A 27,232-nucleotide genomic window follows, 5' to 3' on the forward strand; every position below is an offset into this window, starting at 1 on the left:
ACAGCTGTGAGAAGATCTGAAGTCACCAACAAAGACTTGACTGTTGATGCTAATTGGCGACATGAATGAAACCAAATCTGCACATTTAACAGTAAACGAATCAACTGGTATAAAAGATAATGCTGGACTGTCGTGTTCTAGCAGATATTACAATGAAACATTTTCAATAAAGAAATGTTGCTTAATATCATCTGAAAACTATGGCACAGCAGAAGCTCTTTTAGTAAATGGCTTTACACATCAAAGCAGTTTTGATTTATGTAAAGAAAAAAATGCGTGTTGCAGAAAGTCATTACAGAGAAGAGAATTTTCAGTGATACACCCTTGTATTGCATTCTTCATTACAAAGTCTATTTAAGCAGAAATGTGCGGGCCTTTCGAGAAAACTTGAAATCTTAAGAAGAAACTGATAGTCAAATACTGCTTTTGATGAAAATACAGTGGAAATATTGCAAGGGTTTTTTTTTTTAAAGTACATTTCAAAAAGGAGTTAGCAGATATTTAGGCTTTAAAGGAGTTTTTTGTTCAGTTTAGCCTGTGCCGAGGGACCCTGCACTTCTGAATCAAAATGATTTGATGGTAAGATGTCTTTTATTTTGGACATCACAAATCATTACAGCTCAGATCTGCAGACAGTTTCCGTGTGCCTTCTGTAAATTAGGTGAATAGCTCTGTAACTCAACAGATTATGCTCTATTCGTCGTTTATGTCCTACTGTTATTTCAAAAAACATTCAGTTACTGAGAAACTTCAAAACAGCAAAAAAAACCTTTCCAGATTTATATGATAAATAACTCTATCACTGTCAACCTTGCTTGAGATCCTTCTGTCTTTGGAAATTCCTATAACAGCCACAGAATAAATTATTCTTTCTAAAATGTAGTTCATTGGGTGTTGTGATGGCAGTGACTCAAGGGTTGCATTCCCAGGGTGGTCACACTCCCTTTTTCTTCATTTCCCATGTTTATGGGGTACAATTTTTACATTTGCAATGTTGGCTAATCATAAACACCTTTTGGAAAATGTAATCTTTGAAAATAAAAATATAATGATTAGTTAAGATTATTTGATTCATGTGTAGTACTGTGCAAAAGCTTTTGGCTACCTACAAATATTCTCTTTAAAGCTACTTATCTAGTCAGTAATTGTGTATTTGCTTTTGAAAACACCGACACACACACACAGATTAGAATAAACAAACATAAACATTGACACAGTAAATAGTAACATGAATGTCTTGTATTTCGAAAACAAGTCACTGTTTTATGTGGCCTCTCTTACAATGCAAAACACAAGCAATTTCCTTTGGTACACCACTGCATAATTTTATGAAGTAGTCCTGTGGTAAATTCTTCAAAGCTTTTTCAGGATTTCCCATCATTCTTCGTTTGATTTTGTATTTTTCCCCTGCCTAAGTTATTCCACAGTTTCAATTAAGTTGAAGTCTGCTGTTTGAGTTGGCCAGTCTAATACTGTTGGTGTTCCATCTGCAGACTTCTGCTCCAGGTACCGTAGGTGTTGAGTGTATTTTCAGTGTTGATGGGATCATTATTATCCTAAATAATTACATTTTTGCTTGTAAGCCAATTTTCCAAAGGTACAGTACAATGAATCAAAAATCTGTTTACATGTCTCAGCAGTCATCATTCCAGTGATTTTCACCAGATCCCCAACATCATCAACTGAAGTGCTCACCAGACCATGACAGAGTTGCCACCATGCTTCACAGAACGCTGTAGGCAGACCCAGTGGACCTCAGCCCGATTTGCCTTCTGACATAGTGCTTGTTCCTCTTTACTCTATGGTGTTTTTTGTACTGCCATCTCTTCTGCTTACATCTTTTATATAAGAAAGTTTTCTTAGCTGTACCACACACTACAAGGCCATATCTTTTAAGACTTCTTCACCTAAGAAACCTAACATTTTCCGACACAGATTAAGTGCTGGGGTGTAACCTCCTGGCATTACATTCTACCATTGCACTTTCACACTCCATCCTGTTTGATCATGGCTTTGACTTCTTTTCTACCCAGCTACTCCCTGTAGAATCTGCCTTTATGCATCTTCTCTTTAGGGTTTTCCATCCTAATGTTTAAACTCTTTAAACACTTCTTGCAATCAATCTTGTATATGTCATCAATGTCTCGCATCATGTCGAAAAACACCTTCAACCCTATGAAAGATGGCATGCTCTCACCCTACATCCTTAATCTTTTGATAGATGGGTGGCCCAATGTATTCCCCCTTGGAGGGTCTTCAATTTGTTTCAGTTCAATTCAGTTCTATGGTGTTTTTAATGCACTTTACTACAATGAACAAAAGAATTTTCTTGAAATGGTTTACTTAATAATATTTAGCCAAAATGCATGTGCCTGGGACATTGTGAGCATAACATTGGATATCTGAAACTTGGATTATGTGACACAATAATATGAGATTTTTGTTGTGGATATTTTAATATTGTATGCTATTGTTCAACCTGGGTCTCCACTGAAACACATTGTATCAGAAATTGTTATCCCCATTCTCCTGAATACATGAGATTCATTTTTTTCTCAGCCATTACTATAAACAATGAAGGGTGAGTAACTGATACAAAAATTATCAGTTTTGGGAGGAATGTACCTCATTTTCACGTCAGTGTATTCTCTATTTCCTTAACAAAGGCAGTGACTCATTTCACTTTCCTGTCCCTCGATCACACCAAGGCAATGATACCTGTTGTTCTTAGCTGTGGGCTGATTGTCCTTTTGTAGGTAACCCAGAATCATTTTCAGTCCATGTAGGTTCCAGTGTTACAGCTGTGCTGAACATTGGTTTAATGTTAAGAAACTGAAACAACCAGGCAGTTTGATCCTCCCTATAATTTCCATTGTGTCCCTTTTTTCAGAATACAGTGATCAACCGCCTATCGGAGAAGTTACATTCCAGACCCATCAGCGATAGGTGAAAATCTGCAATATAGAAAGACCATATAAATAAACATTTTTTTTTAATAGTTAAAGCCTTAAAATACCCATCCCACACACTTTAAACACATGTAAACTTATTAAAACACACTTTGTTTAACACATGATATGTAGATGTTGGGCTAAGGATATGAGTAAATTCTCTTTATTATAAAACATTTTAACGTCACGCAAGACAAGGCATTGAGACAGAAGAACAGCTGCTGTACAGGCTTTTAAATGGCTGACACACAGAGAGATAAGCAGAACAAGCATCTTGGCAGAAGTCGGCACAAAGTCCACTTCTTCTTAGTGTGTGTTCGAAGTGGCAGGAGCAAAGCGCGCCTCCAAGTGGAGGAGACACACACTTTGACTACATGCAAGACTAGACATTACAAAGTTCAGGTGCTCCCAGCTCTTAAAACAACGACAAGCAGAACATGCAGCTTGCCAGTAGCAGCTGCAGAAAGCCAGCAGGTGATCCAAGAACTTCTCCTTAGCTTGCGTTCAGACCTCACACTGAAACCCCCAAACCCAATCCACATACACACTCGTCCTCTTCCTTCAGAACGCACAGAGTGACAAGCAGAACAGGCATCTTGGTTGAAGCAGCACAAAGCCAGTAGCTGATCCGTCCACTTCTGCTTACTGTGTGTTCAGCTGCCCCCCTTCACAAAGTGAGCGGCAGAGACGCGAATTGGCAAAACAATAGCTGCTGTACAGGCTTTTAAGTGATTGACGCAAAGCATGACAAGCACAACACACAGCTGGCCAGCAGCAGCAGCAAGACAATAGCTGAACCGATCACATCTCTTTGGCGTGCGTTCAGACCCCCCCTTCACAACGCGAGCAGCATTATAAGTGTTGTGAGAAAGAGATTTTTTTTTAAATTAATTTTATTGTAATAATTCCATATAAATCAATCAATTTTTACAGAAAGTAGGATTGAGAACAAGTTGACCCCCACCCCTGAGAGAAGGCTTGTAAACATACCTAAATTAATAAGTTTGATAAGCCAATAGAGATGAATGGAGAAGAAAAAGAAATGCAGAAATAATTGCTTCCTCTGTGCTTTAAGAACTTATTCTAAAATATTACTGATTAGATCCTGCCATGTTTTGAAAAAAATCTGTACAGATCCTCTAACTGAGTATTTGATTTTTTCCAATTTCAAACAGAGAAAGAGATTTAACCACGCCTGGGACAGGAAATAAAGGACAAATATTGTTTTTACAAAATTTTTAAAGTAAAAATGAAAATAATGCATATGTAACAATTCTCATGAAAATAACAATCTCTTTAAATTGTATATCCGGTAAACCAAATCCGGGGGTGGGCAAGCGAAGCGAGAAGGGGGCGGAGACCCCTAGTAATAATAATAGTATTAATAAATCTGTGATGTAGCGGGGGCATGATAGCTGAACCGTGATATAGTGGCGGATCACTGTATTGCTTATTACTATTCAGTACATGTTCTCAAATAATCCATGAAGAAGAAAAGGTAACACTTTTCTGTTCAGGTAGTGCACAAATGCATTTATTACAAATTACTACTATGTAAAAGACCTTAAAATATACATGTTTGGGTCTTCATAACCCTTACAAAGCATCAGTTCAGTGTTTAGTCATCTAGGCAATTTGACATACTAAAAAAATCCACATTTGGAGTGCCCTGAGGTGGCTCAACTGAGTCACATTTCTCTTGCTACACCATATTTAGTATAAGATCTGTAAATCCGTTACATTAACAAGTCAATATGCCTCCCTGCACAGAGATGAATAACCTGTCTGCTAATGATTTATAAGTGTTATGAAGAACAAAAGTAGCCTTTGTTAAGTCTTGTTATGTTACAGTAAATAAGTAATAGATTCATTTCTGCAGTACCAAATCTAAAGTGTTACCAAAAAATATTTTACAAGGAGCCTTCTTTGTTTTTATGAAGCCACATGCATTGAAAGTTGTCTGTTATGTAGAGATGTTAAAATGCAGAGATCTGGAAGGTACACAGCTTGTGTTCAAAGAAAATTACAGTAATAGAGCAGGCCTACTTTATATTGCAGTACTTAATGCCTGTCGCCCAAATCTCAGCAGACACACGTTACTACTAAATGACATGCTCAACAGTTTGATGAATGGCATGTCCAGATTCACTTCGAATCTTTAGTAAACTCTTGAGCTTCTCTGCTTTTCTCCTACTTTTTGTGATCGTTATAATTGCATTTAAGCTGTTCACCTTTCATCATCATCTTGAGTAATGATCTAATGTAATAAATTCAAGTTTGGTTGATTGCTTGAAAATCATTGCTTTTTCGGTTTTTCAATCACAGACATCTTCAAGGATATTTTGCTCAGCACTTATGGGATTATTGCAGAACCACCTCCGTTTGATTGTGACACATGGAGTGACTTACTTTCTCATGGACTGACCACTCATCCTTCAAAAAATGTTTGGCTTGGAGTGGCTAGGTTATGTATAGTGCATCATCCCAATGCAGAGTTCTGATGTACCATCAAGCTGTTTGTTCTCTCCAGTTAATCAGCATGATGGATTAATGACTGAGGATCCCAAATAGTGATGAGTGAAACTCATGGAGTTCACTTGGCTGCAAGTTTGGCAAAGTCACAAAAATGTTTATGAACTTCGCCAAACTCTTACGAAGTGCATTGAAGTCAATGGGAGAGGAGTGAATGAACTACTGTAGTTTAGAATGGCTTATAAAGGTGCAATGGTATTTGAAGTGTCCCAGAGGGCTAGTGAAGCATATGCCAAAAGTGGTGGGCAGATTATTGTAGCCAATAATGTTGTCTGATCTGTGAGGAAGCATTGCTAACTACTGTGTCATCATGCCTCAAACAACAAAAGATGCAAATGGAATGATAACCAAAATGAAAATGCAACAAATGACCACAATCTGGGAAGTCCGGTTATGGCGGCAAGGTGAGCAGACGCGTGTTCCTCGTGCTTAATTGCTTTTCAGTAAATCCTGCATAATATTCCAGAGAGAGGTCATATAAAGAGACAAAATTGTAAGCACAAGAGTAAACTACTTCAAACATGCCAAAAAAAGCGGCTAAGGAGAAGAAAACGATGGAGAGCTGCGAGGATGCAGGTCAGGAGCTAGCTGAAGGGGAGCCATGCTCAACGGAGCAGGCACACACTGACGTGTCCGCGGACGCTGAACAAGTCATAAACATGGAAAATCCATCAACAAAGGACCTCATGCTTGCCATAACCTCATTCAGACAAGACTTTAACACAAAAATTGACGGTGTACTGACGGAAATAAGAATTGTCCAAAAGGACGTGAAAGACTGTAGTGGGCGTATCATGGAGGCCGAAAGGTGAATATCTACGGCAGAAGACAAGATACAAAAACTGAAAGTAACTATCGAAAAACTTGAAAACAAGACAGAAAACCTCAGTAACAAAGTCGAAGACTTAGAAGGGAGGAGTAGACGTAATACCCTGCGTGTACTGGGCATACCCGAGAAAGTAGAAGGCAATGATACCTGTTCCTTTATGAAAAAATGGATAGCGGATACTCTGAAGATAACGCAGCCGGTTTTGGAGAGAGCGCACCGGATAACAGCGAACCAAAGTTCCACTACGTACCCGAGAACTATCATCATCAAGTGCTTAAACTACAAGGACAGAGAAAATATCTTAAAGCTGCGCGGATACAGAAAGAGGTGATGTACCAAAACAACAAAATAAGATTTCTTCCTGACCTGCCAACGGAGGTGTATAAGCGACAGAGGAGTTACGACGGAGTGAGGAAGCGGTTACGGGAACTCGGTCTGGATAAGCACCAGGTAATATACCCCGAACGGCTCCTGTTGACCAACGATGACCGTACTGTCGTCTTCAATACGCCAACGGACATGAATAAGTACATCAAGAAACTGGAGCCAGTGACTGAGGATGACTGAATTAAGTGTGACTTGATGAGAACTTTTATTGAACTTAAAATCTTGTCAGATGAGGCTGCTGGAAACTAAGAGGTATGTAGGGCCTAAATTTGGTGGAAACATGACATCGTACTCCTTACAGACTTGAGTCTCTTAGAATACTAATATAAAGTGTTAAATAAGTACTGTTTAAAGATATATTTTATTTAGTTTTCTCCTTTGTTTTCTTCCTAAAGTGCAATTAGGTGCTTCGTATGTGAGGGCTGAAAAGTACGTGCATGTAGTATAACATATTTTATTTTCAGTTGATAGATAAAATATCTTATCTGGATTCTTTTTTTTTTACATAGACAAGAAATTGAGCTGAGTTTTGGCTTACAGGAGAATAGTTCCTCAGTATAGTGTGGACCTATTCCTGATAATGGAGGGAAGTTATTTAGGGGTTTGGGGGAGACTGTATGTTCTAGGGAATCAGGCCTGGGTTCTGGGTGGGTTGCTCTCTTCCTTTTCGTTTTGGGTTTTATTTCAAATGGTACCCTTTATAGGTTCTTATTGTTATTCTTGCACTAAGGTAATTTACCTTTATTTATGTTAAATATGACATTATAAAAATGACAGACGTTTTGGTTGAATGTGTATCTTGGAATTGTTGAGGCCTACGTAAACTAACTAAAATAAAACAAGTAATGGATAGAATAAAACAGATAAGAGCCAAAATTGTGTTCATGAGATCATGAGATAATCAAAATTAAGCGTAGATGGCCGGGTCAGGTATTGTCTTCAGCTTACTGTTCGAATTCCAGAGGAGTTATAATTATGATACATAAGTCTATTCCTTTGCGCATTGATAAAATAACTAAAGACCCCAAAGGTTGATTTTTGATTGTACAGGGAAACATTCTATCAACTCGGATTAATCTGATTAATGTATATGGACCTAATGATGATAACGCAGATTTTTATAATGATTTATTTTTGAGAATCTCCACAATGCCCGGAAAACACATTATGGCAGGTGATTTCAATTGTGTTTTGCAACCCAATAAGGACCGGTCATCTGGTAAGGATCATACCCATGTAAGGTCTAGAAAAGCTTTACAATATTTTATAAAGGAACTTAACTTGGTGGATATTTGGAGGGCTCAAAACCCAATAAAAAGGGAATATTCATGTTGGTAGAGTACTTCTAAAGGATACTCAAGAATAGATTACTTTCTGATTTCAGCTGAACTAATTTCATGTATCAGAAATTGTCAATATAGTAGTATTCTTATTTCAGACCATGCTCTTGTATCTTTGACATACGTTGAACCAAAGTTTTCTTATAACCGTACTAAATGGAGATTTCAAATACACTGGATGCAAGACAAAAGATTTCTTCAATTCTTAGGGGATCAAATTGATTACTATTTTGAACATAACACTACCCAAACATCAGCTATAATCAGATGGGAAGCCTTTAAAGCCTTTATACGAGGACAAATTATAAGCTATACGAGTAGGAAGACAAAAGAGAAACAGGAGAAATATAAAACACTTGAAACATAAATTCGCTTACTCGAGGAAAAAAGTTTACAAGCAGGCCAAAATACTGATGATGTTTTAAAAGAATTGCTATTGTTAAGAACCCAATATAATGAAAAAACACATGAAAAAGCAGCAGCTAATTTATTAAGATTAAAGCAGCAATTTTATGATCAGGGAGAAAAACCAGGCAGATTTCTTGCTTGGCGTATAAAACAACAGGAATTAGAGAGAGCAATTACCAGTATTGAAGATGAAAATGGAAATATGACTGTAGACCCGTTGGAAATTAATAAAGCGTTTAGAAACTTCTATGAAAAACTATATTGCTCTGAATGTAAGGCCACGACTGATGCTCACTCCGCGTTTCTTGATAATCTCAACATTCCTAAAATATCTGAGGAACTTAAAATTAAATTAGATGGTGAGATTACGACAGTTGAAATTATGGAGGCTATAAAGACATTAAAAGGTGGTAAAACAGCAGGACCTGATGGCCTGCCCATCGACCTATATAAATATTTCAGTGATAAAATGGTTAAGCCACTCTATGATATGTATATAGAATGTTATAATAATGTCTGTCTTCCTAAGTCTATGAGAGAGGCTTTGATCATTCTTTTACCAAAACCAGGAAAACCGAATACAAAGTGTGGAAATATGCGACCTATTAGTCTGATAAACACAGATACCAAAATAATATGTAAAATCTTGGCAAAAAGGCTAGAGACTGTACTCCCGGGCATTGTGGGTGATGATCAGAACGGGTTCATTAAGAATAGACAGGGATTTCACAACGTAAGACGTGTTTTAAATATTTTGCATAGCCAAAAAGAGGAAAAGGATTCTGCTCTTCTATCGCTCGACGCGGAGAAGGCTTTTGATAGGATCAAATGGGCTTATCTCTTTGACGTTCTCGTAAAATTCGGATTTGGAAAATCATTTTTACATTGGATCAAATTATTACATGCCAACCCAGCGGCTGAAGTTTTAACCAATGAGATGATTTCTGAGCCTTTTAATATTACAAGAGGTTGCCCTCAAGGCTCACCATTGTCCCCACTTTTATTCATTTTGGCTATAGAACCGCTAGCAATAGCCGTAAGAGCAAACAACCACGTACAAGGGATTAAAATAGGTGGCAAGGAACATAAAATAGCTTTATTCGCTGATGATGTAGTGTTATTCCTAAAACAATTAAACGCCTCTCTTCCAGCACTTTTAGACCTGATCGATCAATTCGGAAATATATCGGGTTATAAAGTGAACACATCAAAATCATCGTTACTGCTGCTGAATAAAGATAGCTGTCCAAATACATCACATTTATTTACCTTGAAAATATCACCCAGCTTTACATATTTGGGTATCAAAATTGTTCCCCAATTAGAAAATATAATTTCTACAAATTATAATGTTATAATGGAATCAACATTTTAAGATCTGGAGAGATTGCTATCTTTACCAATTTCATTGATAGGAAGGATAAATATACTGAAGATGAATATTTTGCCTAAATTCATGTATTTATTCCAAAATATCCCCGTGGCGCCACCAGCTGGAATGTTCTCAAAGATTAATTCATTATTCAGGAAATTTATTTGGAACAAGAAATGCCCTCGAGTTCGTCTCTCTCTTCTCTGTCTTCCATTTGACACTGGAGGGTTAAAATGTCCCAACCTGTACTGGTACTATTTAGCTGCACAATTAAGAACAATAATGTTTTATTTTTCCTCTGGAAATAAACCATCCTGGGTGGATATGGAGTCATGTGGTTTTGCGTTACCTTTAAACTTGTATATATATTCAGATAAGATTAAACAACTGAAAACAGCCACCAAGCATCCCATAGTTTGTAATATGATTGGAGTATGGTATGAAGTTAGAGAGTACATGAAAATAGCTGACTCTTTATCCCAGTATAGTCCCATTTGGGGAAACACATTATTCAAACCAGGCACGAAGGACTCAGGATTCCGGTTGTGGGTTGAAAAGGGATTAAGCAAAATTAGTGATCTTTTTGAGGAGGGAACGTTGATGTCGTTTGAGCAGATATCTAATAAGTATAATATTTCAAGAAAACATTTCTTTAAATATTTACAGATAAGGAGCTTTGTTCTTTCTAGGCAGAATCAAGCACTGAACTTGCCAGTACTTTCTTCTTTGGAGGAATTAATTACTAAGAAATGCAATAATAAAGGATTAATATCAGTTTTTTACAACTGGCTTGTATCAGGGTCTACTGAATCAACAACACCGAAACTTGAATTATGGAAGACACGATTGAACGAGGATATATCGGAAGATGAATGGAGACAAGTTTGTAAAAATTCTCAGAAACAGTTAGGGAGCGTTAACTTAAAACTACTTCAATATAACTGGTTGATGCAGACTTATATAACTCCTGTCAAAATAAATAGGTTTAATAAAAATATTCTTGATACATGTTTCAAATGCAGAGAGGCTCAGGGTTCATTTGTGCATTGTGTTTGGGAATGTAACATTATTAGAGACTTTTGGGTGGAAGTGATTAATATTACAAAGATAATTGTACCCTTGAATATTTCCTTAGATGCAAAAATGATTTTGCTACATTTATATCCAAAGAACCTTAAACTAAATCTTCAGCAGCGCAAATTCATAGACTATGCTATATTACAAGCTAAAAGAACGATAGCTCTTAGCTGGAAAAGGCCTGATCCGCCATCTATTGGAACTTGGATTAATGGCATGGCACAGTGTATGGTCATGGAAAAAGTAACATTTTATTAAAAACAAAATGGATGTATATGAAGAAATATGGAAGCCGTTTAAGGACTACATTAACAAAAATAATATTGGTCATTTATTACAAGAGGTGTTACTATGTATAATTTTTTATTATTTTTTTTTTTTGGAAAAGGTAACTTTCATGTGTAAAGTACAGTAATGTATATTTGGTTTTTGGGTACCTTGCAATATTTGTTTTGCATTTAAATTGTCTTGTGTAAGAGAATTCTGTGTATATCTATAGGGAAGAAGAGAGTGATGTTCTCTTGTTGGGGTGGGAAATAATTGTGACGAAATGGAAATGTGTTTCTATGCTACCTGTTTTGTATAATTAAAAACAATAAACACATTGTTAAAAAAAAAAAAATGACCACAATCTAGCAATAAGTAAAAAAAAATGATGTATCTTCTTTGCACTCACAGTGTAGCAATCTTGAGGTACCCCACTGGTTGTGCCATGAATCACAGGGATCACTGTTATATATCCTATGGAAGTACTCATAATATTTCTACTATGGTCAGCTAATGTACCCCTCAAATGAAAATTACAGAGTGCAGATCCTACTGGTATGCCAATCAGGTAGTGACATCACACATGCACAAAGCAGACCGGGCAGCAATCTTACAGTACACACACGTGAAAGTTCACCTCATGGCTGATAACACACTGGCCTCACCAAGCACCCAGAGGATCTGGCATAAAATGTTCATTTAAGCCAGCTGCACAGCAAGTTTTGAAAAAATTCTAAATTCAGTGAACAAGGTCACTGGTGAACACAGCAAATTTACTGTACAGGATACTTTGATGAATTTTTAAGATAAACAGAAAATCAAAGGATTCCAAACCAAAGATCAGTGTCTCAGAATCATAAATCTTTGGGTATAATTTGATGCTAGACTATTCAACAATTTCTGAATTGAAATCTTTCTCTGTTAATTGAATTTCTTTATTTACTGCCACAGCCTTTCAAAGTTGTAACATTTTTGTTGGACTTGAATATAAAACTGTTTTGTCAAAAAATCCTTAACGCCATCTTCACTAATATAAAAGTCAAACATTAACAGGTAGTTATTGCTTTTTTTCTTCAGCCTTCATTCAAATAATTTCCAGTAACTAATAAGCAGATGTGACACTGGGAAGAATCAAGTCATATTTGAACCTAAGATTTTGTGAATTCACAGACTTCATTCAGAGATGTAGTAAACTAATGGAATTGTGTAGTTGCTGGTTGAACTACCAGATGACAAGCAGACCTCATGTGTCACATATTTTTCATTTCTTTGACACAGTATGTACATCTTGAATGATGGCCTGAGCCTGTAAATTTTTTTTTTTTTGAGTTTTTATTCTTAGCTAGATGCTGCTATTTCTAGTACAGTACCTGTCCTCTACCGACTCTCATGGCCAGGTTATAAAGTGCTACTTTTTATTTTTTTTAAGTCTGTAATTTCGCAAATTGTACTCAATAGATTTTTGAAAGATACCACAGCATAGTTTGCTACTAATTTTGTCCTCTCCAGAGAATGATCTTTGTCTTTTCAGACTGGACATTACTTACGTTTGTAGTAACAGTATATAACATCCATTCTCAATAACCCATTAAAAAACAACAGCACACCCCTTCCTCCTCATGCGGCCACTCATATACAGCACAGTTCTTACAACTGTAGTGCTATATGAAGTTTAAGAACTGAAGTAGCTGGTCATGAGAGTTAATCTACCATGTATCTATCATAAAGACTACTGCTGTTGCTTTAAACCTTTAATAATGGATTTTGTTTGCTTTCATTTTTTCAGGATATTAATGCGTGCGTTCTTGAAAACTACCCTGAATGCTCTAATCCTCGGCTCTTTTACATCATTCCTTACTTCTGTGGCCAGCATCCCAAATGCAGGTATGTGTAGCTATAATTTATATACAGTACAACAATTCTGTCTATTTTAAACACATTTTTATAGTCTAATGTATTTCTACATGTGTAGGACCTTTTAGTAACCCTCCTAGTGTTCACTCCTTAATTCTTTTGGTAATACTTTCAGATGGAGATTTAGTGTGGCTTTGAAAGACACACCTTCCAAGCAATGCATCTGAATTACATGAATAACTTGAAAATGTCTAGACTGAGGGATAGAAGCATATCTTATAATTATATTACTAATGGCTACATAAAAATTGAAGCTTTATAAAGTTGTTTATAAAGTTAATTTATTAATAAAAAATGGAACTGAGTGGTCTAAGTTATTTGTGTGTAAAATAAAATACTTGTAGAAAAGTTGAGTTAGACTTTCAGGAAGTTCTGGGTATAATGAACTGTAAATGCCCATTTTAGTTTAAAGAAACTCCAAGATGAGCCACTGTACAACTTCTGAAAATGGAAATGCATGGACTGTCAGAGATCCAAAGAGGAGTGTTTGGGTATTAAAACATAGGGGGGGGGGCATTTTGAGGCACATATTAGAAGCTCTGCTTTGGTTGTTTTAGACTGTAATAGCCCCTTGAATAACAACAGTCCTTTATCCAGGGCTTATCCATTATTTGAAACCTTAACTTTGATAGGTTATAACTATTAGAAAGCTGCAAGTAACGTTTAAATCATGAGCAGTAATTGGAAGATGGCTGGGGGCAGGGCAAATGTGCAAACCATATGTGCTTATAAAAAGAAACCATTTAGAGGAAGAGACAAATTATATCTTTAACCAAAAAAATGCTTAGGTTCACAAGAGGTCACTTGTGTGGAAAGCTGTGAGATGTACATCATATCCAATATATCCACATGCAGCAGAGTACTGGGGCAGTATTCCTACACAAATGCTGAATAAAATACATAATTATGAGAGAAAAACAATAGTATCAGGTTTTTTTGTCTGCTGCTTTCAAGGCAAATTTGAGACGTTCTTCCTGTCTAGTTTTCTGTTTTTGAATAAAGCTCATGCAGTGAGTCAGCTACTCACATTATAAAGTGATTTTATCATAAAAGCCTAAACCTTGAATAAAACTTTTTTTTTCTATACAGTATATACAATTCACACCTTAAAAAAGGTATTATATACCATAGTAGTTAGCACAAATGATAAAAACATATTTAAATGTAAAAATACTGATTAAAGTCCTCATATGTAACTGATCATTTTAGGTTTCTTTACAAGATAAAAGTCTTTGAGTTGAGTAAGATAAGATGGAACACTAGCATGTTCTCACAGTAGGTAGTTTACTAAAGAGCAATAGCCCATTGATTATTAACCCCAATGAGATTCCAAGACTGTCCTACATAAGCAGCAATTTTGCTCCAAAAGGGTCTATACAAATCACTTTCTGAAAATATCCGGCAAAGGTTAAGTAAATGCCTGACGACATCTCACAGAAGGAGGACTTAGCCCAGACACATTTTAGATAATGTAAATCAAGAGGGAGATATGTGTAATTGAGTTAGACCATAGTGAGGAAAAGTGTATTTTACCTTAATCTGGACCCATTTTTTTTTTAAATTTAAATGAAAGGCCCTTTTCCTAAGTTGTCTTGTATTATGTAGAAATGCACCATTACAGTTTAGAGATACTCAATTCTACAGAAAATATTTGGGAAATGTAGAAAAGTTAGGCAAGTTTAATGTAGTGTTTCAAGTCTACTGTATTGCTTGCATATAATATACTAAAAGAAACATTTTGATGGAAGTTTATATTTGAGGCACAATTGGTCAAGGGATGCATATACTGTATATTGTCAATATACTGTACAAATCTGTAAAGGTCCCAATGGCAGCAGATTTTACATATTAAATGTTGCATACTTTAATGATGGTTAATAGTATCTCTAGCACTTGTATCATATTCTAAACTGTGCCAAACCAGTGGTATTTATGCCACCTGGCTTGGAAGATGTGGGCTAGATAAAAGTTTCCATTGGTATGGCACAAGGCAGGGCAATGCCCAAATGACTTTCAGCCAGTGGAAAAATCCTGCACGTGCCAATGTGCCAACAAAGCCAGTATGATGCATGTCCTGGAGGTGCAATGGGCAAGGTCAACAGCACAATAAAGAGAGAAGCAGCCTGAAGGACAACAAACAATGGTTCCTCAGAAACACTACTAGTCGGGGCGTCTGATCCTCTCTGTTTAGAGAGAGTAAGGCCCTGATGGCTGATAAAGATCACAAGGTACCAAAAAAGAATCCTTTAGACAGCGCAGACAGTTGCCCTGGAGATTTGGCCCATTAAGGTCAATGGAAGGTTCAGTAGTGCAACGACTCCAGAAGCCACTAGAGGAAGTTCACTGTCACTTGAGGCAGAGCAATACTGCCTCAGATGGTTCTTTGAAGCTGCCCTTATACCAGTGGCCAGTTGAGGTTAGAGTCAGAAAAATGTTAGGTATGCACTCAACAGCCAGAAGGAAGTGATGCTAGGCCAGAGATTTGTGTGTTGTAAGAGCTAATGTGCACACTTTGTGCTGGTACTATGGTCAGCATCCAACCAGACAGACAAGGATCTGTTTAGTCAAGCCCAGGGTCAACAGGTTATGTTATTTTGCCTTTAGTTTGTTAGTATTTATTATTTATTAATAAATGTGCCTTTTTTTTATAAACACTGCCTTATTAATTTCTGGATGTCCCACCATAACAGTGGTGATTAATAGCACTAGAGATCAAGAGATTTTGACATAATGTTCATTTTGAACTGATTGAGCATAACAGAGATGATTAATGTATGTTTAGCTTAAAGGAACAGGTCTAAAAGTAGTCAAAAAATGAACAGCGGGGTTGTTACACATGATGTTTTCTCGTTTTGTTTTTTATTTTTTATCATCTTAATATGTGGATTTAAAGTTCTGCATATGGATATTGTTAATATCATGGCCACAATGACAGTACATGTTACACACCAAGCAACCACAGAGCATCATAGCTGACAGAAACATAAAATGGCAGCAAGAGCAATGTGATGGGGTCAACAGAATAATAATAAAAATGAAAAGAGCAATTCATAACATTCCAAAAGTACAATAAAACAAAACAAAAGAGAATAAGAATAGTACATAATATTTTTGTGAATAAGGAACAAAGCAATTTTTGCGTTTTTTTTTTCCAAAATGTTAACATTGATATTCAACAGGGAAACTGTCACAGAGTTCTGGCAGATACTGTTTCTCCAGTGATATATAGTTTGTTGTTGTTGAAGTAAATTAAATGAAATCTTCATCTGCAGCCAATTAAAGATTAAAGGAATACTCTACCCAAAAATGATATACTGTATTTTTTATCTGTTACCTTAGCCTGCATGGTTTGTAGTGATGATAGAGCAAAACCTTTAATATCATGTTTTTATGGGAAGCAGAGTTAACAGAAGTGAAACAGTGGGCTTCTGTGGAGACCCTACTTGAACAACATCAGACAAAATCAAAATGTCCATGAAAAAAATCTAAAATTATCATATTGTATAATCTACATGTCACGTTTCCAGCTGTATGCTCTCAATGTCCCAAATGCATGTATACGGACTAAAAGTTTGTTAAATGAACCATTTCTGGAAAAGGTACAAAAGAGAAGAACATGCAAACAACTTCAACTCAAGATTCATCTCCTTAGACTACTATTTTAATTATTGTACCCAGTAATAGCTCAGTCATTGGTGATCACAGCTCCTTACATGATATCAACGTAGCAGAGCGTGTCTGAGAAGGGTTTACGATAAGAGATTAAAAGGTAAAGAAAAATAAGCAAAAACATTACCAATTAGAAAGCAGACCTCGTATTTATCCATATCTGAGGTGTGTCAACAAGCAGAAAGCCAATTCATTAGTATAGTTTTAGAAACTGCTGTTTTAGCTTACCAACCAACAAATGAAGGAAGAGGTGAATCAACACAAAAGCTCAAGCACATTTAAATGTGCTTCTCTCTTGTGCATCATAGGATTTTTCAGAAACAAAATATTTAACAATATTTTAGCTAAAATAAATGCATTTGGGACATTATGAGTACACAACTGGATCACTTGACATGTGAATTATGATACATAAGTAAATTTTGAATTTTTTTCCTTCTATATTTGGTATTGTTTGCTGTTATTCAAGCTGGGTCTCCATTGAAGCCCATTTTATCAGCAGTTTTGTTATCCCTGTGCTCTTTGAACGTATCATTAAAAACAACATGAACAGATGAAAAAAAATGTTTTGGGTGGAGTTGTGAGTCTAACTTAAAAAGCTGGAATTTTTAACTAGCATGATACATGAACATGGTAAGAAATAACAATGGTATCATACTAAAAAATATTATGTTAAAAAAATCAGTTTCTGAGTATCTATAAAAGGTGCAAAGTCTTTGGGCGAAGAAGCCTCCATGGATCTGGCAGTTTGTGACTGAACTTTGTGAACTTGTGTTTGAATATCTCCTGCCATATCACTTCTTCTTGGGATCATAGTATTGGAGAGAGGTGTTGTTTTGAACAAAGCAAACTCCTTCTCATCAACCATTATTTGCACCATATCAATAGCTGTTGGTAAAATCATATTTTCAGCAATTATATGTGGCTTACTAGCTTTTGTAATGTGAAATGCAAGTTGATAACTTGCTAGTTATGCTTTTTCATTAGTGGTGGTTGCCAAAGTAAAAATGGCTTGCTCCTTGTGGAGGTAGTTTAACTTCCTTTCATAGAATTCCACAGTCTTGCCTTTTTGTCTAGATGTTTGGTATTAAAATGTTGAAGTAGCTTTGACGGATCCATACTTTCTTTTGACAGCACTTCTCGACAAACTACACACTGGGTTCACTGCAAATAACTGTAAAAACCATATTTGAGATATTCATTGCTGTACAATCTATTTTTCTTTTTAATCTTGTCACTGCCACACGTAGAAGGTACCAAAGATCTTTTTAAAAATGTATCAATCTTTAACAAATTGGGTACAGCTCGTACTTATCATTGAATATTCAATATTGTACTTGTCACTTCACCAGCACAGTGTTCAGCTTGTAAATGATACCTCACCACACTTTGCTAGCTTATATAAATGAAACCAAACTGAAATTTTCAGGAGACTCTAGCGCCATCAAGCAATGATGCAGCGATTAAAAATAATTAGCATGCTCTTTCTCAAACATGGTAGAAAAGTCCAGGAAACACGAAGAACAAAAGCAAATTGTGCTACTGATTAACAGATGGCACCAGAAGTTGTATTATTTGCTAACTATTTTCCGCCAGTCAGTTGCTGTTTGCTTATGAATGGGGTTCAATATGGTAGTAGTTGGGGAGGCCGCAAACAAAATTCTCACCAAACGTAGGTTGTATCTTAAAAAAGTATGGGAACCACTGGCCTAGGGGTACCAAACCTTTAAATCTGCCACTGTGTGTGAGACAGATGGAGGAGCCATTACCAGATACTTAACATTTCAAACATTTTTTCTTCTGCCTGTATAATAAAATAGGAGTGAACTTACCACATAATTTTCTCTTTATTTTACACTCTTCCCATTTTTCAGGTCTTCTTGAGTCGCTTAAATAATGATTTTGGATAGACATAGCCATCTCTTTCAGTTGTCTCCTGGGTCAAATTGATTAACTGAGTATACTGTAAGTGCTAGTAAAGGTGCTTAGGCCTGAAAGTGTCATGAATTACTGTACTTACCTGAGGAAAGAGCTGCCTCATTTCCCAAGAATGACGTAAGTAACTAATAAGGTATATACAGTAACTCACTTGAACCTAGATGTTTTTTTTTCTTTCAAAACACAGACATATCCATGCTTCAGTAGTAATGAGCCTTTGGCCTAGAGCATCTGCCTATAATGATAGTATCAAGACAAGTGGAAATACAGGAGCTTTATTGAGAAACATAATTTACATTATTATATTGCAAACAGATTTCAAGCTTTTGTTTGTGGTTTCCTTCTGAAAATGTCAGACTAAGAAACCCATGGAAAAGCAAATGTGACGTAAATAAATTGCTCCAGGGCGGTGTTTTACTTTAAGCTATGATTCATGATTCTTATTTCCTTTCAACATAATGGTTACACTGGTTTTAAAAAAACAATGTGGTGAAAATAATCACTTTAATTTCCCAATATTGCCATGAATGAGCATTCTTGTGGGTAATATGTATTGATGTCTGCTGCAATAATGTGTTTATTTCCAGAAACAAACTTGATCCGTAATTTTCAACTCTCAGATCTTGAATAAGTGAATGATAAACATTTGCAAAGGAACTGTTACTTCTCTGTTGATACAAAGAAAAACAGGACCAGATAGGAGATTTATTCAGTACACCTTATTTGCATTAAATGGCTAAATCTGAAAGCATAATGTTTACCAATTTTTGCCATTTGAAGCAACTTTAAACTTATTGAAAAGTGTTGTGTTGCGTCAGTGGGTAGCAAAACTTCTTATGTTTAGTGTAATTATTAGTCTTGACTTAGAAAATATATATAGGGCAGAAAACACCATTATTTGAAACCGATGCTTTGGCAGAATAAGGTAATTCAGTAGCATTATAAACCAAATTAAATAAATATCATTTGTAGACTTTCTATAACTTATTTTTTTTATATGATTATTGCATATTAAAGGATAGGTTTGGTATTTTTCAAGTCAAAGTTTTTATTTTTGTATATATTAATTTTCTAAATGAAATTATGTTCTAAAGTGAAGCAGTTGTATACATTTATAAAATTCCCTGCCTGTTCCTTTATTTTAAAATGGAGGTCAACGATTAGGGTTGCAGATATAAAAACAAAAGCCTTACTGAACATTTCACTTTTCAATTGATCCACAGAGAGTCAAGGTAGATAGATAGATAGATAGATAGATACTTTATTAATCCCAAGGGGAAATTCGCATAATCCAGCAGCAGTATACTGATACAAAGAAACAATATTAAATTAAATAGTAATAAAAATGAAAAGAATTAAAATAAAATTAATGTTCGCATTTACTCCCCCGGGTGGAATTGAAGAGTCGCATAGTGTGGGGGAGGAACGATCTCCTCAGTCTGTCAGTGGAGCAAGACAGTGACAAAAGTCTGTCACTGAAGCTACTCATCTTCCTGGAGATGACACTGTGCAGTGGATGCAGTGGATTCTTCATGATTGACAGGAGTTTGCTTAGTGCCCGTCGCTCTGCCACAGATGTTAAACTGTCCAACTTTAATCCTACAATGGAGCCTGCCTTCTTAACAGGACGCTTTCTCAAAAGTCATTCTTTCAAACACAGGGAGTCCGCTGGGGTGCGTCTTATCACCATTACTGTTTACTCTGTACACAAGTGACCTGAGACAGAGCAGTGATCACTGCTCCATTATCAAATATGCTGATGACACTATGCTCATAGGTGGCATATCTGGGGAGGATGAAAGCCACTATCTAAATCAAGTATAGTAAACTGATGTAATAAAAACTACCTCACTCTGAATGTAGAAAAGACCAGAAAATGATATTTAATTTTAAGAGACAAGAGATCTGTATGTTCACCCATTGTTGTTTTGGGGGAGGGGCTAGAAATAGTGAATGAATAGAAATACTTAGAAACTAACTTAGATAACAATCTTAACTGGAATGCAAATACAAAAAAATATTCTCTAAAAACAATCAGTGTTTATTTCTCCTCCATAAACTGAAACTATTTAAAGTAGACAAGGACCTCATGTTGTCTTTTTATCGCAGTATGATTCAGTTTGTTATCACTTTCAGGTTCATTGCCTGGTTTAGTGGTCTAACAAACAAAAATTTTAAAAAGCTCCAGCAGATTACTAAGCTTGCAGCTAAAGTTATTGGGACTGATGTAGATGATCTGACTAGTATGTGTCAGAGGAAAAAGCTAAAGAAACTAGAAACAATCTCAACTGACGATAGACATCCATTACATGTAGAACTGAACTTCAGTAAGTCAGGAAGGATAGTCGCTTTGAAAACCCACACAAATTACTCCAGTAATTCCTTTCTTCCCAGTGTCATATGACTTTTTAATAAGGAACATCAGAGATAATTATTAAGGTTTGATATGTATCCTGTAACCATTATTGTGCAAATACAGTGTGCATTATCAAACTGCCTTACCTTAACCTGTCTTGTCTCTGTTTGTTTTGTTTAATTTCTTTCTTTCTTTCTTTCTTGTTATTAGAACTGAAAAGGCAAATTTCATGTTTTCTTGTGTAAACATGACTAAACAAAGCAACCTTTGTCATAAGATTACATAGAGACTGGCTATGCCCTTTACCTTAGTGTTTGTCTCCCTCCACATCAGTCTTCCAGTCTTTGGGCTGTGGTTTCCTCTAGCATGTCCATTTCACCTCAGAAACCCCCTTCTTGTTGCTGTAATAATTTTATCGAATATTATCGAATGTTGCTGCCCAGCAGTGAATTGCTGTCTCCGTTCTGTAGACATCTAGATAATTACAATAATCACAAAAAAGTCACATAATAACTTGCTATTTTTCACTACAGGTGATTGTAGACAAATGCGAAAAACTGTTGCCATTTGTCAGTTCAGTCATAATATGGGCAGAAGTGCAATGGAGATATTGTGTAAATGCTCAATCAACACTCACCGAATGGCCATTGGGCATGCATCTCGCTCCTTGACTATGTAAAATATAACAACACAGAATCTAATAGGTGAACAGTAGCCTCTGACACAGTCATTATATCCAGTGGGTTCCACGGGTCACAATTTCAGTTGGTGAAAGCATATATAAAATACTAGGAATGTCTTTAGAGTGTTTTTCACACAACTTGGAGTAATTAGCACACAGCCTGCACCAGTTTCCATGTGGAGTAAATAGTACAGAGTGGAATGAGCACACTCTGGGTGAAGAAAACAATGCTGGAAGACAGCACGCTCTTGGCAGACCCAACAGTTTATAAAAAATGCAGCAATATATAGTCAGTTTTCTTTGCTTGATGTTGACATGCATCTGAGATGTGGTACTCAATTTCAGATGGCACTGAGGTAAAATAATTATATGATGTGAGTGTGCATCTGCCATCAAACCACTGAATCAGTATTTGATTCAGAAAAATATGATTTAAGTGCACATGGCATAAGAACAAAAATGATTTGAGAACAAACACATCTGCGACCATGGCTTGTGCAGATTCTAAATCATGTACAATCACAATGGCACATACTGTAGGATTATTTCTTATGAGAGATGGTGGAATATAACTGTTGATGAAACGGAATTGGCGAAACGAATGAAAATATGCATTCTGAAACTATTATGAGGAGTAGGCCAAGTGCCAATGGAAAGTACCAAACCTCTAACCACAACGGCCATTATGAACAGCCAAACAAACACAAAATATATCCTTACCTCATGAAAAATAGTACAAATAATTTAAGGTAAGAGTTATTCCTTCCAGTTTAATTTTGGTGTCACTGGCTTACCTCGGAAATGTGGAAGACACGGTTTCTTAAATTGAAACCTTTGCCATTTCAACGTGGATATATTCAGCAAGTTTTAATGCTTTTGTTTGCATCTTTGTACTCCTTTTTCAGCTCCATTTTAAAATGCAAGAAAAACACACAAATTTTTTTTTTATTTCTAAAATAATGTTTCACTTTAGAACACAATATAGCAAAATAAAATATAACATAGATGTTATAAAAATAACTTAGACTTAAAAAATACCAAAGTTATCGAATTAAGAATATTAATGATTATCAGTAATTTGAAAATGTACTCAACATTCGTGGTGGTGTCACCAGTTAATCATTTATTGTGGTATTAGCTAGAAATAGACTCCTTGACAAAAAACAGGTCAAATAAATGGATGAATACGTATACTTCTAGGAAGGTAAAGAAAGGGCTTACGTTGGTGATATTAGAGAACGTTCTCCAGAATCTGCCTGAAATCAATGCTGGTAATGTCTGTGAACTTCCATAACGTATGCACTAAATGTATTTAAAATCTTTTAGGATCTTAATGCGTGGCACTGTGTTGCAGTGGTTTGTGTTACCACTGCGGGTGACTAAGTTCACTTCCTGGCTCAGTCACTGTTTGGTGGAGTTTGCACATTTTCTCTGTGGGTTTTTTCAAACACCCCCATGTCAAAGATGTGTGTATTAGGTTACTGGGTGTCTCTAAATTCACTCTGTCTGAGAATGTGTGGGTTTGTGCCTGACTGTACCATGTAGTGGACAGCTGTGCCACTTCCACTTGTGCCTGATGCCACTATGCTTCTGCTGTTAACAATCCTGTATTGGAATAAGCGTTAAAGAAAATTGATCAATGAATGAAAGAATATTTTTGTCTTTGGATTTTTTCCCATTTTGGAGCAAACTCAGTACCCATGAAGATGATAGTGCATACCAGTCAAACATTTTCTAACCCGCTTTGTCCTAAACAAAGTCGAGGAGGGTGCTGGAGCCTATCCCAGCCAGCACAGGGTGCAAGGCAGGGTGCCAGTCCATCACAGGGCACGGTATAACAGATTAGGCCTCCATTCCTCCTCACCAGCTGAGCCTTTGCTTCTGCTCCTCTCTTGGCTTGAAGCTCATTTCACTAAGGAGATAGAGGGGGTGTTCCTGGGAGTAGCCACACATGATGCACAGCCAGGTCACACTTGTTCCCACAGAGACTTCTGCAAACACATTTCACAAACACAGGGCAGTACTGCAGCCCACTGTTGGCCTGGTGAAGTATACCTTTTTTTAGATTACATCCCCAACCGAGAACCAAAGTAACACTACACCTTCACTCGGCTGGGTGAGTGAATTATGTCTGGGATGTGCCTTGCCTTGCAGTTGGCTTCAACTTCCTGCTCACCTTTACTCCATACTTTGTTTTTATTAGTCCCTCACAGTAATAGACTATTGATTAATTTCAAAGGCAAAATGATACTTTAAGTGAAACCTGGCTCAACGTACAGCTGTCACATCCTAATGTAATTTGCATATTGGTGCCAGCAGTCAGGAGATCTTAGTTACACAGTGTGAGATTTCATACAGTTGTGCAGTAATGGTTTTTCCATTCTCTTTATTTCACCTTTTTTTTTTTGATTTTTCGCATTATTCATGTTTACAGTGAGGAAAATAAGTATTTGATCCCCTGCATAATTTGTTTGCTCACAAAGAAACGAACAGTCTCTACATTTTATGGTAGTTTCATTTTAATGGAGAGAGACAGACTATCAACCCAAAATCCAGAAAAAACACATTACATAAAAGATATAAATTTGATTTGCATGTCATTGAGAGAAATAAGTATTTGATCCTCTACAACCCAGACAGAATTCTGGCTCCCATAGATTGGGATCCATCTTAAGTTTGCCAGTGAACATCTGGGCCTGTACATGTGCCTTCTTGAGCAGTGGGACCCTGTGGATGCTGCAAGATTTCAGTCCATTACAGCGTAGTGTGTTACCAGTGGTGTTCTTGGCGACTGTGGTCCCAACTGCCTTCAGATCATCCACAAGCTCCTCCCTTGTAGTTTTGGGCTGATCCTCACCTTTCTCATGATCACCCTCACCCCATAAGGCAACATCTTGCATGGAGATCCAGACTGAAGGCAGTTGCTGATTATTTTATATTTCTTCCATTTCTGAATAATTGCACCAACAGTTGTCACTTCTTACCAAGTTTCTTGCTGATGGTCTTGTAGCCCATTACAGCCTTGTGGAGGTCTGCAGTCTTGACCCTGACGTCCTTTGACAGCTCTTTCTTCTTGTCCATGGTGGTGGAGAGTATGCAATGGAAGAAATTGATTCTGTGGACAGGTGTGCTTTATACACATAAGTTAACATCAGGAGTATCTGCAATTGATTGATTGTAATCTGTGTGCCACATGGGCACACAGCCAATCTATGGGAGCCAGAATTCTGGCTGGGTTGTAGGGGATCAAATACTTATTTCTCTCAATGATATGCAAATCAAATTTATATCTTTTATGTGATGTGTTTTTTCTGGATTTTTGGTTAATCCAAAACGATTTTTTGCTGCCTCTCTCTATTAAGATGAAACTACCATAAAAATCGTTAATTTCTTTGTAAATGAGCAAACTTACAAATTCAACAGGGAATCAAATCCTTATTTCCCCCACTGTATTATATATTTGTGGGAAGAAAACAAACAGTGTAAGTTTTACAGTGCGAGATGATCACTATCAGCCAACAGAACTGCAGCCAGCCCAGTGTATGATGCTCATGTCAGGGCATCGTTTTAATATCTTTAAATAGGATTAATATTCAATAAAATGCAAGCCTGACTTACATTCTTCTGTAAGCAATTGGTTCTCATTCCAAAACTGACAATCAGTATTATTCCTATAAGCCTAGCAGCCTCGTTCAATTACATTTGTTCTTTTTTATTTTTCACAGCATATTAGTGCACACAATGACAACACTGCACTGTCTTGTCAACTTCACAACCTAAACAGTAAAAAATGCACTCTGTGCCTGGCATTTAAAAGTGCTCTTTATTATTTTTGCTACAATGTCTTCAGTTTAAAAATGTATTGTGCATTTAAGATATTTATTGTTTATTATTGGAATTTAAAGTGTATGTAAGACTTAAAAGTAGTCCAGAGAAAATCAGTTACCTTCAAGTGCATTCTAATCACATTTTTCCTGTTCTTTTTCTAAGGGAACCAGGTGAATGGGCACTGGAGAGGGCCAAACAAAATGTCAATGAAAATTTCCTTTTAGTTGGCATTTTGGAAGAGCTTGAAGATGTACTTCTTCTACTAGAACGACTTTTACCTCATTTCTTCATGGATGTTGTCAATATTTACAAAAGTCCAGGTAGGCTGTTTTAGGTTCTCAATATAATAGTGAGCAGTAAATGTACAAGTGCAGGTAGAAAAAACACACTATAGAAAAAAGCAAACCCATCAGCTTGTGCCAGCTCACCTAATGCTAGTCTTAATGTTTTATGTCTTTTATGATAGATAGATAGATGACTTATCAATAACAGATAACAGATGAACAGACATTCTCAAACAAGCTTTACTGAATTATAATATATATACATATATAGTGGAATGCACTTGCTCCAAAAGCAACACAGCACCTAAAACAGCAAAAAGTGCAAACTATTACATATAGTAGGTGCAAGACCCAGAACTACACAGAACAATGGTATAATAATCTACAAACAGTCGTTCCTATGCCAGTTTGTTTGTTGAAATTGGCTATGGTTGAAGATGGGCCAGATCAGAGGGGTCTGGTTGCTATAAGTAAAAAAGTAGCACACCATGGTGGAAGGTCCAGTGACTAAAAGTACTCCATGACAGTGTGTGACTGGCTGAATTAGCCATTTTGGCCTCTAATATTCCAATTTTCCTTTTCTTCTGCCAGTAGTTCTGGTGAGCTTAGTGCCAGCCTAGTAGTGCTTGTGTCCTTCATTGTCATTTTAGTTATCTGATATCCCAAACCATGGGGCAGAACAGGACACTGGCCACGACAGAACTCTAGAACATCTCTTGCAGCTAAAAGAATCAATGTGGTATGATAAAGACTGTTTATTTTGTGAAAGGAAAACGTTAAAACATTGTGGACCAACCAGCTTGACATGACTCCTTTTGGTTGTTCCAAAAACTCTGCTAGTTAAAAAGCTTTATGGAATGACAGTGGTGACTTTGAATATGTCACAAGGTCATTTCTAAACAAATATGAACTCCATATACAGTTGGTTAGCACACCCACACATTGGTCTCTATCTTTTTTATTAGTTCTATATTTGTCTCACAGGCATACACACACATGCATGGTATGGGATACCAACCTAGTTATAATAATAAGTACTTTTAGAAAACACCAGATGCTTACACAGTAATGTCTTCTGCATTTTGTTTAACCATTACAGATCAGACTCTGTTCTTCTGTTTGCTCTTTCCCTTTCCTGTCCCTCCAGTAACTGTAATTTTTCTTGACTTCTCAGCTGTTCTTAGTGAATCTGACACTTTTGGATTTTCTCATGCCCTCCTTAATTACATGCTCAGTCATTAAGAATACTGATTATGTCAGAGGGTCCTCATAAAAGATGTGACAACCATGGTACCTGTTACAACTTCACCCTACAATGCTCTACCACACTTAAGGTATTATTGCTGCCACCTGCAGGGAGTAAGAGACTTGACAACTCTTTCCAGATTTTACTGAGGT

General features: G+C 36.5%; 1 protein-coding gene and 1 long non-coding RNA gene across 2 annotated transcripts in view; one reads left to right on the plus strand and one right to left on the minus strand.

The window, feature by feature from the left end:
• The window catches only part of usta (uronyl 2-sulfotransferase a), a 396,647-nt gene that overhangs the window by 332,350 nt on the left and 37,065 nt on the right, over positions 1-27,232 (plus strand). The window contains exons 6-7 of the mRNA XM_039747559.1: positions 12,950-13,047; positions 25,713-25,870. Coding sequence (XP_039603493.1) covers positions 12,950-13,047; positions 25,713-25,870 — 256 coding nt within the window. The remainder of the gene's footprint in view (positions 1-12,949; positions 13,048-25,712; positions 25,871-27,232) is intronic.
• On the minus strand, positions 1,222-21,507 carry LOC120525343. The gene is made up of 2 exons (XR_005632942.1): positions 21,347-21,507; positions 1,222-2,954 (listed from the first exon to the last, which is right to left on the minus strand). It is a non-coding gene; the product is annotated as an uncharacterized LOC120525343 (long non-coding RNA).

Source organism: Polypterus senegalus, chromosome 3 (genome assembly GCF_016835505.1).
Source record: "Polypterus senegalus isolate Bchr_013 chromosome 3, ASM1683550v1, whole genome shotgun sequence".
NCBI lineage: Eukaryota > Metazoa > Chordata > Cladistia > Polypteriformes > Polypteridae > Polypterus > Polypterus senegalus.